This window comes from Actinia tenebrosa, unplaced genomic scaffold (genome assembly GCF_029948245.1).
Source record: "Actinia tenebrosa isolate PJP-AT-01 unplaced genomic scaffold, QUT_ActTen_1.0 PGA_scaffold10__47_contigs__length_13832649, whole genome shotgun sequence".
Lineage (NCBI taxonomy): Eukaryota > Metazoa > Cnidaria > Anthozoa > Actiniaria > Actiniidae > Actinia > Actinia tenebrosa.
The window spans coordinates 12,656,574-12,669,095 of record NW_028292570.1 but is presented as its reverse complement, the minus strand read 5'-3'; the positions used below and the strand labels follow the sequence as shown (position 1 = coordinate 12,669,095).

Here is a 12,522-nt window from a genome sequence, read left to right as displayed (position 1 = left end):
CATAAAATCACACAAAATCTCGCCAAAATATTTGACTTTTAAGCTTATTTTCAAATTCTCTCGCCAGTTTAAATAGTATTTCAATATTTCACTTTAATATGATCTTTTCTTGCAATATGGACTGCATAGTTTGACTTTAGTTGGATCTAAATCTACATGTATAAAAAAGTGTTGGTGCTACATATACGAGACGTACATTAAGTGCTCCAAAATTAAGGGATCTATTACTTTGAGCCCTAGTTTAAAATTGATTGGAAAAAAAAACTTATTTTACACAACAAAAATCTCAGGCCTTTAAATTTTAACTAGGGCTCAAAGTAATAGATCCTTTGGAGGACAAAACAAAAGAATTTCAATCTCCTGAGAATATTGGAAACCTTTTTTCTTCAAATTGAGCTACATTGCGAAGTGCTGCAAGGGGTCTTGCAACAAGCAAAATACATTAGGTGATAGATCTCGACCCTCTTTCCACTGCTATGGAGGGAAAATAGGGGAATTCAAAACTCCCTTTCCCTAAAAAGTGGTCCAACTAAATACCTAGAATGATTTTGTGTTTCCCATTGTTATTCTCTCATACTTTGATTACTTATGTTTAGTTGAATGACGGCCCATACTTTGAATGACCTAAAGCACTCACAGTAAGACCCCCGGGGGGGTGCTCCTGCCAGAATTTGGGTAGGGGTGTTCCGCTGGGATTCTGAAAGGGGTACCCTGTTTATGATAAAAAAACTCAAATTTGTGGACCCTGATATAATAATTTATTGCACTGAGTTCCTGTTTCAATTATCATGTCATCTCGTGGATCATTTTTGGACCAGTTTCAGTCAATATGAAAGTAAAATCCCTGAATATGACAGGAAACTCAGGAAGAACTTGGAACTTGAGTGATATTGCATACCCTGTTTATGACAAGAAGCTCGAAAAACCATACCCTGTTCAGCGGATCATCCCCGTATAGTCCATATATGGGAGTACCCCCCCTCCCTCCCGGGGTAAAACCATGAAATAAAAACAGTTCACTGACAAATAGTAGATATTTAGTGACTCATAGTAGATGCTAGTTATCAGTCAACCAGAACATTTATTTCACAAAGCAAGGGCAGGTCCAGGGGGGCAAAGGGGGGCTGAAGCCCCCCCCTTCAGCAGAATAAAACGATGCTTTTTTATATTGTTTTCTGTTGTGTTGACGGAAGAAACTCAATTAGCCCCCCCTTAAACTCAATTAACCCCCGCCCCCCTAAAATTTTTTCTGGGTCCCTCCTTGCAAAGACAAATACAAGACAGACCATCTCCTTTGCCAACAACAATTTTTATGACAAAAGTGGATACTTTCTATTTAGGAGCAGTCTCCCAAGACTCAAGATGGTAGTACCAATGCGCTATCTGATAAGCTTTATCATCACCTGGTCTTTTACATTTCTTTTCATATGTAATAAACTCTATTTAAAGATGAAGATAATGAGCTTGTATGACATCGCTACTAGAGAGCCAATAAGCAGAATATTAACATTCAATGACAACCCAGACTGTCTGCCGCTGAACGCCAAAATTCTTTTATATAATAGAATATTTAAGACTGGCAGTACGAGTACTTTCTGCTGGTTTCAGAGCTTCTCTAGTGCTATGAAGTTCTCTGTGGATTTCTCAACAACAGAGGATTATTACGACAAAGGGATTTCCCATCCTTACCCAGGAATCATTGCAAACCATACTGCAAGTCATTTATTGATTCCGAATTTGACACAGTTTGTTTTCATGGCCCATTTTTACTTCCGGAATACATTAAAGCTGACTTCTACGCATACATATATTAATCAGGTTCGAGAACCTGTCAAACGGGTTATTTCACATTATTTTTATATCCATAGAAACAAGGAAAGGCCGAAACACCGACTTAAGGAGCTGGAAAAGAGCGGGAACTTCGACGAGTCTTTAGACGAATGCTTACGGCTGCAACACAAAGGATGCGAGAGTAACGTCATGACAAGGTTTTTCTGTGGTAAGCATTCGTATTGTAAGAACGGAGACAAGAGAGCTCTGCGTAAAGCGAAAAAAAACATTCGTCGTTATTATGCTGCAGTAGGTTTACTTGAACATCTTGAAATATACCTAAAGATTCTACAAAAGAGGTTCCCATCATTCATACCATCCCATGCTACGTCGTGGGTCTATAAAGAGAAGGTTAATCATCTATATGACATGCGCGAGGTTTCTATGGCAACCATACAACTTATAAAAAGGTTGAACTCGGCTGACTTGAAATTGTATGAGTTTATCAAAGAGAGATTCTGGAGTCAAGCCAAAGCTTGTAAGATAATTGCATGAAGTAGGTGGTTAGGTTAAAAATAGGGAATAGCAAAATTATATATTATATTTATTAGAGAGTTAGGCCGCCTCTTAGATGGGAGAAAGAGAAGAAGAAAAGGGAGAAATTAATGGAAGAAAGAAAGGAAAAATGGAAGGATGAATGGAAAGAAAGGAAGGAAAAAAGGATGTAAGTATGGAAGAAATAAAGTAAGAGGCAAGATAGAAAGGGGTAAAGAGGAAGGAGGGAAGGGAAAATAGGATGGAAGTAAAGAGGAGAGATAGAAGGAAAGGAAAGAGGAAGGAAGAGAAGAAAGGGAGGGAGGAAGGAAGGAACAAAGGAGGGAAGGGAGGGAGGAATGAAGGGAGAAAGGAAGGAAGGAAGGCAAGGAGGAAGGGAGGGAAGAAGGGAGGAAGGAAGGGAGGAAGGAAGGGAGGAGGGAAGGAAGCAAGGAAGCAAGGAAGGGAGGAAGGAAGGCAAGGAGGAAGGAAGGAAGGAAGGGACTGAGGGAGGGAGAGAGGGAGAAGAGTAATATGCTATTTCATTTCTAGAAGCAAGTCTTTATTATAAGGTAAACAAGATATCTAGAAACATTAGCAAGTAAAATGCACTTACACCAAGCATTTTTTGACAAACTGTGTGTTCTTTCACAAAAACATCTTACTAACAAGAGTGAAGTTAAGTCTTTGAACAATTATTCATCTGTAAGGGATTCCATAGTTATTATACAAAAACAGAATTGGGAACAACAGCAAAGTATGCCGCAAATTCATAAAGTAACGATTATAAACTGATTAACGGCAGATAAACCTCGCCTCTTTCATTGATTTATAAAATCTCTGTACTTGTTCAATTTCTGTAGATATGTGCACTTGTACACTATTACCAGTCATACTGAAATTTTAATATTAGACGAATAATCTCATACATCAAAGACAAAACACATACTATTGGCACTTTCTTTCCTTATTGTGGGCTGTTTAGTCTCCCTCTCAGCCATCTTAATCTCTTTCCATTCCCCTAGGGAATTGGACTGTAAGGGAATGGAACAAGACTATAACGGCTGCAAGGGAGACTATGAGCTGTTAGAGACTGTTCCTTTTTTATGGACATGGGTGGGCTGGCTGAACTTGGGGGGGGGGGGGGGGGGGGCGTGAAGTAAAAAATATGGCATTTAAGGGGGCCACCCCAAAAAATTAGCTTGATGAAAAATTTATTTTAAAATGTATCCTGTTTAACAATTCAGGTTTGGGAGGGGGGTCAGACATTTTATTATAATCACAAAATCTCATCAGCCTCCACCCATACCTGTAAAAATGAATGGTCCCTTATGCATGACCACTATTACTTATCAGGTAGATCAACCATTCGTTTTATATTCCATCATAAAGTTTTCGGTTCAACTTTCACTGGGTACTTCCATTTCTTCTGAACCAGCTTCTTCAACAGCCTCTTTGAACACATCTTTATTTTGAGTGTTATTTTTTCCTTCGCTCTTCTCTCCCAGTTTCTCAAACATATTTGCTGTGAAATAAAAGAAACTTATCAAAATGACTGTCATTGAGAAAACGAGGTTGGTGTAGCATCTTGCCTCTCCCCTCTGGGGTTTAAGGTTCATTTCTCAGACTTGGCTTCAAATGTGAGTAGAGTTTGTTAGGTCTCTCCCTTGATTCAAGGGTTTTTCTCTCCCCAAAAGGGTTCAGTCTGTGAGGTAGCCATGCCCTGACTTAGATCAGCCCAGAGGTTGTTTCAGGGTTCAATCTGTGAGCTAGCCATGCCCTGACTTAGATCAGCCCAGAGGTACTTAGATCAGCCCAGAGATTGTTTCAGGGTTTGATCTGTGAGTTAGCCATGCCCTGACTTAGATCAGCCCAGAGGTTGTTTCAGGGTTCAATCTGTGAGTTAGCCATGCCCTGACTTAGATCACCCCAGAGGTTGTTTCAGGGTTTGATCTGTGAGTTAGCCATGCCCTTGCTTAGATCAGCCCAGAGCTTGTTTCAGGGTTCAATCTGTGAGTTAGCCATGCCCTGACTTAGATCAGCCCAGAGGTTGTTTCAGGGTTTGATCTGTGAGTTAGCCATGCCCTGACTTAGATCAGCCCAGAGGTTGTTTCAGGGTTCAATCTGTGAGTTAGCCATGCCCTGACTTAGATCAGCCCAGAGGTTGTTTCAGGGTTTGATCTGTGAGTTAGCCATGCCCTTGCTTAGTTCAGCCCAGAGCTTGTTTCAGGGTTCAATCTGTGAGTTAGCCATGTCCTGACTTAGATCAGCCCAGAGGTTGTTTCAGGGTTCAATCTGTGAGTTAGCCATGCCCTGACTTAGATCAACCCAGGGGTTGTTTCAGGGTTCGATCTGTGAGTTGGCCATGCCCTGACTTAGATCAGATCAGAAGTTTTTTCATGGTTTGATCTGAGTTGTGTATCGATCTGTGAGTTAGCCGTGCCCTGACTTAGATCGACCCAGAGGTTGTTTCAGGGTTCAATCTGTGAGTTAGCCATGCCCTGACTTAGATCAGCCCAGAGGTTGTTTCAGGGTTCAATCTGTGAGTTAGCCATGCCCTGACGTAGATCAGCCCAGAGGTTGTTTCAGGGTTCAATCTGTGAGTTAGCCATGCCCTGACTTAGATCAGCCCAGAGGTTGTTTCAGGGTTTGATCTGTGAATTAGCCATGCCTTGAAAAATTCTTTCTCTTCAAAATATGAATATGTGTTTTTGCTAATCATAATGGGGATATTTAGCAGGGCAAAATGTAGCAAAACAAAAAGTGGTTCTCACCAAACATTTTCTTTTCCTCCTGGCGATAAATCTTTAGCTTCTGGTCAACAATGTTAAGCTGTTGCCGTGCTTCTCGATTTCTTGGGTCAAGTTCTATGACATGAAGGAAATCTGCCTTGGCTGCGTCATAATCCTTTAACATCAGTCGAGCCTAAAAAGGTAATGATGATAAACGGTTTCATTAAATCTATCCATCCATCTTCTGTTTGTTGTCTGTCCCTCTATCCATCCATCCATTTCATTCATCCATCCATCCATCCCATTCATCCATCCATCCATCCATCCATCCCATTCACCCATCCATCCATCCATCTGTTTCTCCCTCCAGCCGTAATCTATCCATCCCTTAATTACTCCATGCATCCATTCCTTACTCCATCCCTCTATCCATCCCTCCATCCAACTCTCCGTCCATCCATCCATCCATCCATCCATCCATCTGTTTCTCCCTCCAGCAATCATCCATTTTAAATTATCATTTTATTCATTCATTTTTTCTTTTCTTTTCCCATATCCCCTATTACCTTTCCTCTCCTGAATAAAGCTTTTATACTTTTGTTGTCAATCTCAAGAGCCTGAAACAAAGGAACTTGCAACTTGAGTTCAATGGAAATTAAGTTTTATAAGTTATTCATCCAGATTGATATGTGTGTATGAGAATATATGTGAATGAGAATATATGTGTATGAGAATATATGTGTATGAGAATATAAGTGTATGAGAATATATGTGTATGAGAATATATGTGTATGAGGATATATGTGTATGAGAATATATGTGTGTGAGAATATATGTGTATGAGAATATATGTGTATGAGAATATATGTGTATGAGAATATATGTGTATGAGAATATATGTGTATGAGAATATATGTGTATGAGGGTATATGTGTATGAGAATACATGTGTATGAGAATATATGTGTATGAGAATATATGTGCATGAGAATATATGTGTATGAGAATATATGTGTATGAGAATATATGTGTATGAGAATATATGTGTATGAGAATATATGTGTATGAGAATATATGTATGAGAATATATGTGTATGAGAATATATATGATTAAATATAGTATTTGTACTGCAGTTGTAATTTATATATCAAATTATTGAGCTGATCCTCGCAGCATATGAAGCAACTTATGCAGCTGTAAATTGAAAGATTCAAATTTTTTCTGAATCTTTCAATAGCGCAGCACAGTCGTGACGTCATAAAAACGAAGACAAAGGCGAAATTCGGACAAACAAACTTACAAGTTTAGTTTCAGCAGATAATTTTCACAGCCGATCGCGGTTGATCTTAATTTACATGGGTTATTACTGTAACTTTAAGTAAAAATAATAAAATCAGTTCGTATAATCCTCGTAGCGGTTAAACAGAATGCAATGTTTGTCCGAATCTTTAAGCTATTTTTAGAATCAGTGTGCTGCGCTATTTGCAACTGCATAAGTTACTTCATATACTGCCAGGACCAGCTCAATTTGATACAGATTGATATAATAGGTATAAAGATAATGAGTCAATCACAGAAATTTAGAAACAGAAGCTAGTTTCCACTAGAACCACTAGTCTTCTTCAATCTTGCCTGAATGAGTTTAAGGAGCAGCATGAACCCTGTATTCTTCCTCACCTTTTCACATTCTTTGATACACTTCTGGTTTTTACCCAGCTTAAGGTGACAAGCGGCAATGTTTAGATGCCCTGCTACTTTAATCGGGTTGGTTGTTTTGAGTTCTTCGGTATCAAAATAACCATCCAACATCTTTATAACAACACCATATTGACGACAGGCTATTTTGGTTTTACCTTCCTAAAACACAAATGATTACTTTTCAGAGCCCGTTGGTCCCGGGGGGGGGCTCTCCCATATATGGACTATACGGGGATGATCCGCTGAACAGGGTACGGTTTTTCGAGCTTCTTGTCATAAACAGGGTATGCAATTTCACTCAAGTTTGAAGTTCTTCCTGAGTTTCCTGTCATATACAGGGTTTCTACTTTCATATTGACCAAAACTGGTTATAAAAAATGGTCGTAAAAAAACAATATGCGAGATGACATGATCATTGAAACAGGAACTCAGTGCAATTAATTATATCTTTTGTCATGAACAGGGTCTACAAATTTGTTTTTTTTTGTCATAAACAGGGTACCCCTTTCAGAATCCCAGCGGAACACCCCTACCCAAATTCTGGCGGAGTACCCCCCCCCCCCCCCCGGGCGGTGGTACAAAGGGTGGCTAGCGCTCTCCGATAGATAAATCCTTATCCAGTGGATAAGTTCCGTTCTTCAACCCCCTCATTTTGCTTTGCATTTATTTCGTTGTTGTTGTTCTCCTTTGTAAGCCAAGCGTGATGCAAGCCTCTAAATGAATAGATAGATAAACAAACAAAAAAAACCGGCAAGCAAGAAGGTAAATGAATAAGTTGATGCTGTTATCGAATACATTTATCCACTGAATCTAATCTTTCTAAGAAAGTGTTCTCTTCATGCACAATCATATAAAATAATGTCTGTACCTTGAAGAATTTTGTTCCTTTTTCCTTCATTCTCAGTGCTGTAGCGATCTTTTCCTCGTTTGAAAGTTCCCATGCTTCTGAAAACTAGGAAAACATGATATAATCAGTTTTTACTCTTCCTGATTGAGTTTGATGATGACGATAATGATGATGATGGTGGTGTTGATGATGGTGATGACAATGATGATGATGATGATCATGGTGATGGTGGTGACGGTGTTGATGACGGTGATGATGATGACGATGATGATGATGATGGTAATGTTGATAATAGTGATGATGGTGATGGTGTTGATGACTGTGATGATGATGACGGTGATGGTGTTGATGATGGTGATGATGGTGATGACGGCGATGATGATGATGGTAATGCTGATAATGTTGATGATGGTGATGGTGTTGATGATGGTGACTGATAATGATGTTGACTAATGATTATGGTGATTGATGATAATATTATGGTGCTGATAATAACAATGACAAGCAATGCAGGGCTTATAGAATGTTTTAGAGCTGTCTATGATTCGATACAAGGAACACAAGGTATTTTATAGAAAAGAAAAAGTAACCATTGGTTAACCTCTAAATGATTGCATCATCAGCTTCGCCTCTTAAAAAGCGCCGTCTCGGGACCACAAAACACACTATTACCCTCGGTCCCAGTCAATAAGTATTAAATGTTTACCTTTTCAAAGTTCTTTATTTCAATAACATAAGTAAGAGCGGCATTAGGAGGGACTCCAAGTTCGGAGTTTCCTTCTGGTCTGTATCCGTACTTTCCAGGCTTGATAAACACTTTTGCAGTCTCTTTATTCATCATTTTGCCAATCCCTTCTTCGGCACCTTCAACGAGGCCAATCTCTGAACCTTTAAATCAAAAACATTTGAATTTGTTAATAAACCTTGATTTAAAAAAATTAATTAATTAATAAGGAATACAGTGTAAAATATGCACTCATGTCTCTGTTCCCAAGATATATATGTGAACTGGTTAGCATTAAGGATAACAATTCTTATAATCTTAGATCTTCTAAAGGTTTGCTTCTGCAGCCGCCAAGCTTTTTGACCAAAAAGACACTAGGAGACCGTGCTTTTTCTGCGGCTGCTCCGAAGTTAAGGAACAATTTACCACAAGAGATACATAACAAGACGTTGTTAAAGACCCACCTTTTTAGACTAGCTTTTAATTAGATTTCCTTTTACTTAATATTTACAAATTAGTTTCCCATTTGTTTTAACGTGTTGGGCCCCGTTTGGACGTTATAATTATGGTGATGATGAGGATGGTGGTGATGATGATGATGATGACGATGGTGATGATGATGATGGTGATGATGATGATAGTGATGGTGATGACGATGGTGATGACGATGGTGATGACGATGGTGATGATGTATGATGATGTATGATGATGATGATGGTGTTGATGTAGATGATGATAATTATGGTGATGATGATGATGATGGTTATTAACACATCAGTTTTCCATTACTAACCTTCACCAAATGTAAACGTTATATCTCTGTCGTCAAACACTTTCTCTTCACAGGTACCAGTTATATGAGCTAAAAGAAAGAAAAATTATTATACAACATATGCTTTGCTTTATAAAATAACTGTTATAAATCTCGCATTCTGATTGGTTAGGAGCGTGTGCTTTATGAGAGCACACAGCACATGCATGCACTTTCATTTGCGTCATTCCTATCCAAAAAAAACAAAAAAGAAATAAAAACCTTGCTGACGTGGTTTGACTGTAAATTGTGGTCCCATCTCTCCACACTCATCATTACTAACCAAAATTGGAGGAATGTAAAAGAACCACTGAGGACATAAAGCAGCCCTGACAGACCACCCTTAGTACCTACGCCTCATATTAACCACCTCGTTGTAAGCGTCTTTGAATATGTACACAGAAAGGGTGCAATATAAACCACAATCATAACCTTACATTACATTACAGTGAATAGTTAGCATTATTCGCCGAAGGTGAAGTCATTGAGTCTTCTCCATATTCACTGAGCCTGAGGTGAATAATTGTTTTAGCATATACCAACTTGTGTACAGGGTAACTTATTTTTATATATACTTATTTCAATAAAGTTAGTCGCCTGAAAAGCTACAAAGCTGAGACCGGCAAGGATTATGGGTAGATACATTTTACATGTTTTAACCGCTTGATAACTGTTTATGGACTTGAGATCTTCTACCAGTTACAAGTTATCCTCCTCTGAGCATCCTCAACTGCTGCAGTTTGTGTCAAAAGCTTTACTTGTTGGATATAAAACATGATTCTCAGCGATCACAGCTTTCTAGGTTTTTGGTGACTAACTTTATTGAAATAAGTATTACAATAATTCAATAAAACAAACAAACAGAAACTTTTAGTTTGCGTGACCAATTCACACAAAACTTTTAGCAAAACTTTTAGGCCATACTTTGTTGCCTTTTTAGTATTGATAGGAATGACATTTACTTTCACAGCAAAACGATTGCCGGCAGATGCCATTTTGTTGCCGACTCAATATTCCAAGATTCAGAGGTGAATATCACAATATTCACCTCCAATTAACCAATGAGCATGCGCATTCTTAGGAAGTACACAAGTTGGTATATGCTAATAATTATTATGATATGCCTTCAACAGGAAATTGTTGCTGAACAGGAGACAATACCTTCAATTTGTGCACCAATATTAGGTCTGTCGTATCCAACTCCTTTCTTCATGACTATTTTAGTTACTTGGCCATCCTTTGTTATGTTAGTGCCCTTCCAGTCTAGCAGTTCAATTTCAAACTGTAACGTACTGTCAGGGGGTATTTTACTTCCCCCCTTCTTGCCGTAACCGTACTCTGGCTTGATTGTCAGTTGTGCTTTCTCTCCTTTTTTCATTGTTGCTACTCCAATATCCCATCCTTTGATTACTACACCTAATAAGATAATCAAAAATGGTGAAAAACTTGATTTCCTAAATTTTAAAACCTCCAATTTTTTTAGCCTCTGGGCTGATCTAAGTCAGGGCATGGCTAACTCACAGATTGAACCCTGAAACAACCTCTGGGCTGATCTAAGTCAGGGCATGGCTAACTCAGAGATAGAACCCTGAAACAACCTCTGGGCTGAACTAAGTCAGGGCATGGCTAAATCATGGATTACACCTTGAAACAACTTCTGGGTTAATCTAATTAAGTCAGGGCATGGATAACTCACAGATTACCCTTAAACAACCTCTGGGCTGATCTAAGTCAGGGCATGGCTAATTCACAGATCAAACCCTGAAACAACCTCTGGGCTGATCTAAGTCAGGGCATGGCAAATTCACAGATCAAACCCTGAAACAACCTCTGGGTTGATCTATGTCAGGGCATGGCTAATTCACAGATCAAACCCTGAAACAACCTCTGGGCTAATCTAAGTCAGGGCATGGGTAACTCACAGATTGAACCCTGAAACAACCTCTGGGCTGATCTAAGTCAGGGCATGGCTAACTCACAGATTGAACCCTGAAACAACCTCTGGGCTGATCTAAGTCAGGGCATGGCAAATTCACAGATCAAACCCTGAAACAACCTCTGGGCTGATCTAAGTCATGGCATGGCTAACTCACAGATCGAACCCTGAAACAACCTCTGGGCTAATCTATGTCAGGGCATGGCTAACTCACAGATTGAACCCTGAAACAACCTCTGGGCTGATCTAAGTCAGGGCATGGCTAACTCACAGATTAAACCCTGAAACAACCTCTGGGCTGATCTAAGTCAGGGCATGGATAACTCACAGATTGAACACTGAAAAAACCTCTGGGCTAATCTATGTCAGGGCATGGCTAACTCACAGATTGAACCCTGAAACAACCTCTGGGCTGATCTAAGTCAGGGCATGGATAACTCACAGATTAAACCCTGAAACAACCTCTGGGCTGATCTAAGTCAGGGCATGGATAACTCACAGATTAAACCCTGAAACAACCTCTGGGCTGATCTAAGTCAGGGCACGGTTAACTCACAGATTAAACCCTGAAACAACCTCTGGGCTGATCTAAGTCAGGGCATGGCTAACTCACAGATTAAACCCTGAAACAACCTCTGGGCTGATCTAAGTCAGGGCACGGCTAACTCACAGATTGAACACTGAAACAACCTCTGGGCTGATCTAAGTCAGGGCGAGCCTAACTCACAGATCAAACCCTGAAACAACCTCTGGGCCGATCTAAATCACGGCATGGCTAACTCACAGATTGAACCCTGAAACAACCTCTGGGCTAATCTAAGTCAGGGTATGGCTAACTCACAGATTGAATCCTGAAACAACCTCTGGACTGATCTAAGTCAGGGCACAGCTAACTCACAGATTGAACTCTGAAAAAACCTCTGGACTGATCTAAGTCAGGGCATGGATAAATCACCGATTAAACCCTGAATTTTGTTGTGTCATCCAACATGGCTGCCATGCTTGTTCCTTCAATCTCTTCAATCTCAATCTCTTGGGAATGATTGACACTATTCGATTAGGCAACGAGATTTAAGCAAATAATTACCTTCTCCTAAAACAAACTGGAAAGGTTCTCCAGCAAGATTTGAATCGAAAACCTCTCCATCAAGAAATCTGCCGACATAGCTGACCATAACAGTACATCCTTCGCCAACTGAAGTCTGACCACGTTTCCCTTCAACCAAGATTTTTTTTCTCACACCGCCATCTTGAGCCTCTGTTAAATCGACTCCGTATAGCTCTTCTTCATTGACTGTGGGTTCTTGTTTGGGATCTTTTTCGTCTACAACTGAAGGCATTGCAGAAAGCAAAGGTTTAAGAGAAAGACAAATGTTTTTCCTTTCACAACTAAACTTCAAAATGGCGGTAAACAAAGTCTCACTATGCCTACCCCCCTGAGTAGGAAGTTTCATTCTTAGGCACAGGGAT

The 12,522-nt window shown here is 39.6% G+C and overlaps 2 protein-coding genes across 2 annotated transcripts; one reads left to right on the top strand and one right to left on the bottom strand.

Annotated features, from left to right (window-relative positions):
- The first annotated feature begins 1,346 nt into the window (after nt 1-1,346).
- LOC148913098 (heparan sulfate 2-O-sulfotransferase hst-2-like) lies at nt 1,347-2,421 on the top strand. The gene has a single exon (XM_089026917.1). It carries the CDS (start codon nt 1,363-1,365, stop codon nt 2,323-2,325), a length of 963 nt encoding a protein of 320 aa, XP_088883043.1. The 5' UTR covers nt 1,347-1,362; the 3' UTR covers nt 2,326-2,421.
- A 1,030-nt stretch (nt 2,422-3,451) lies between these two features.
- Nucleotides 3,452-12,480, bottom strand: LOC148913097 (peptidyl-prolyl cis-trans isomerase FKBP4-like). The gene is made up of 9 exons (XM_089027013.1): nt 12,140-12,480; nt 10,278-10,532; nt 9,099-9,167; nt 8,288-8,469; nt 7,603-7,686; nt 6,714-6,893; nt 5,603-5,653; nt 5,079-5,229; nt 3,452-3,829 (listed from the first exon to the last, which is right to left on the bottom strand). The coding sequence occupies exons 1-9, from the start codon at nt 12,390-12,392 to the stop codon at nt 3,705-3,707; spliced, it is 1,350 nt and encodes a 449-aa protein (XP_088883139.1). The 5' UTR covers nt 12,393-12,480; the 3' UTR covers nt 3,452-3,704.
- Between the last annotated feature and the right edge of the window lie 42 nt (nt 12,481-12,522).

Excerpts from the sequence above, each read along its gene's own strand:
- LOC148913097 (XM_089027013.1), bottom strand. The coding sequence starts at position 12,392 with ATGCCTTCAGTTGTAGACGAAAAAGATCCCAAACAAGAACCCACAGTC. Across the intron at positions 9,168-10,277 it reads TATTGGTGCACAAATTGAAG|CTCATATAACTGGTACCTGT; the intron begins GTATTGTCTCCT and ends TCTTTCTTTTAG. Across the intron at positions 6,894-7,602 it reads AAGGAACAAAATTCTTCAAG|GAAGGTAAAACCAAAATAGC; the intron begins GTACAGACATTA and ends TTTGTGTTTTAG.
- LOC148913098 (XM_089026917.1), top strand. The coding sequence starts at position 1,363 with ATGGTAGTACCAATGCGCTATCTGATAAGCTTTATCATCACCTGGTCT.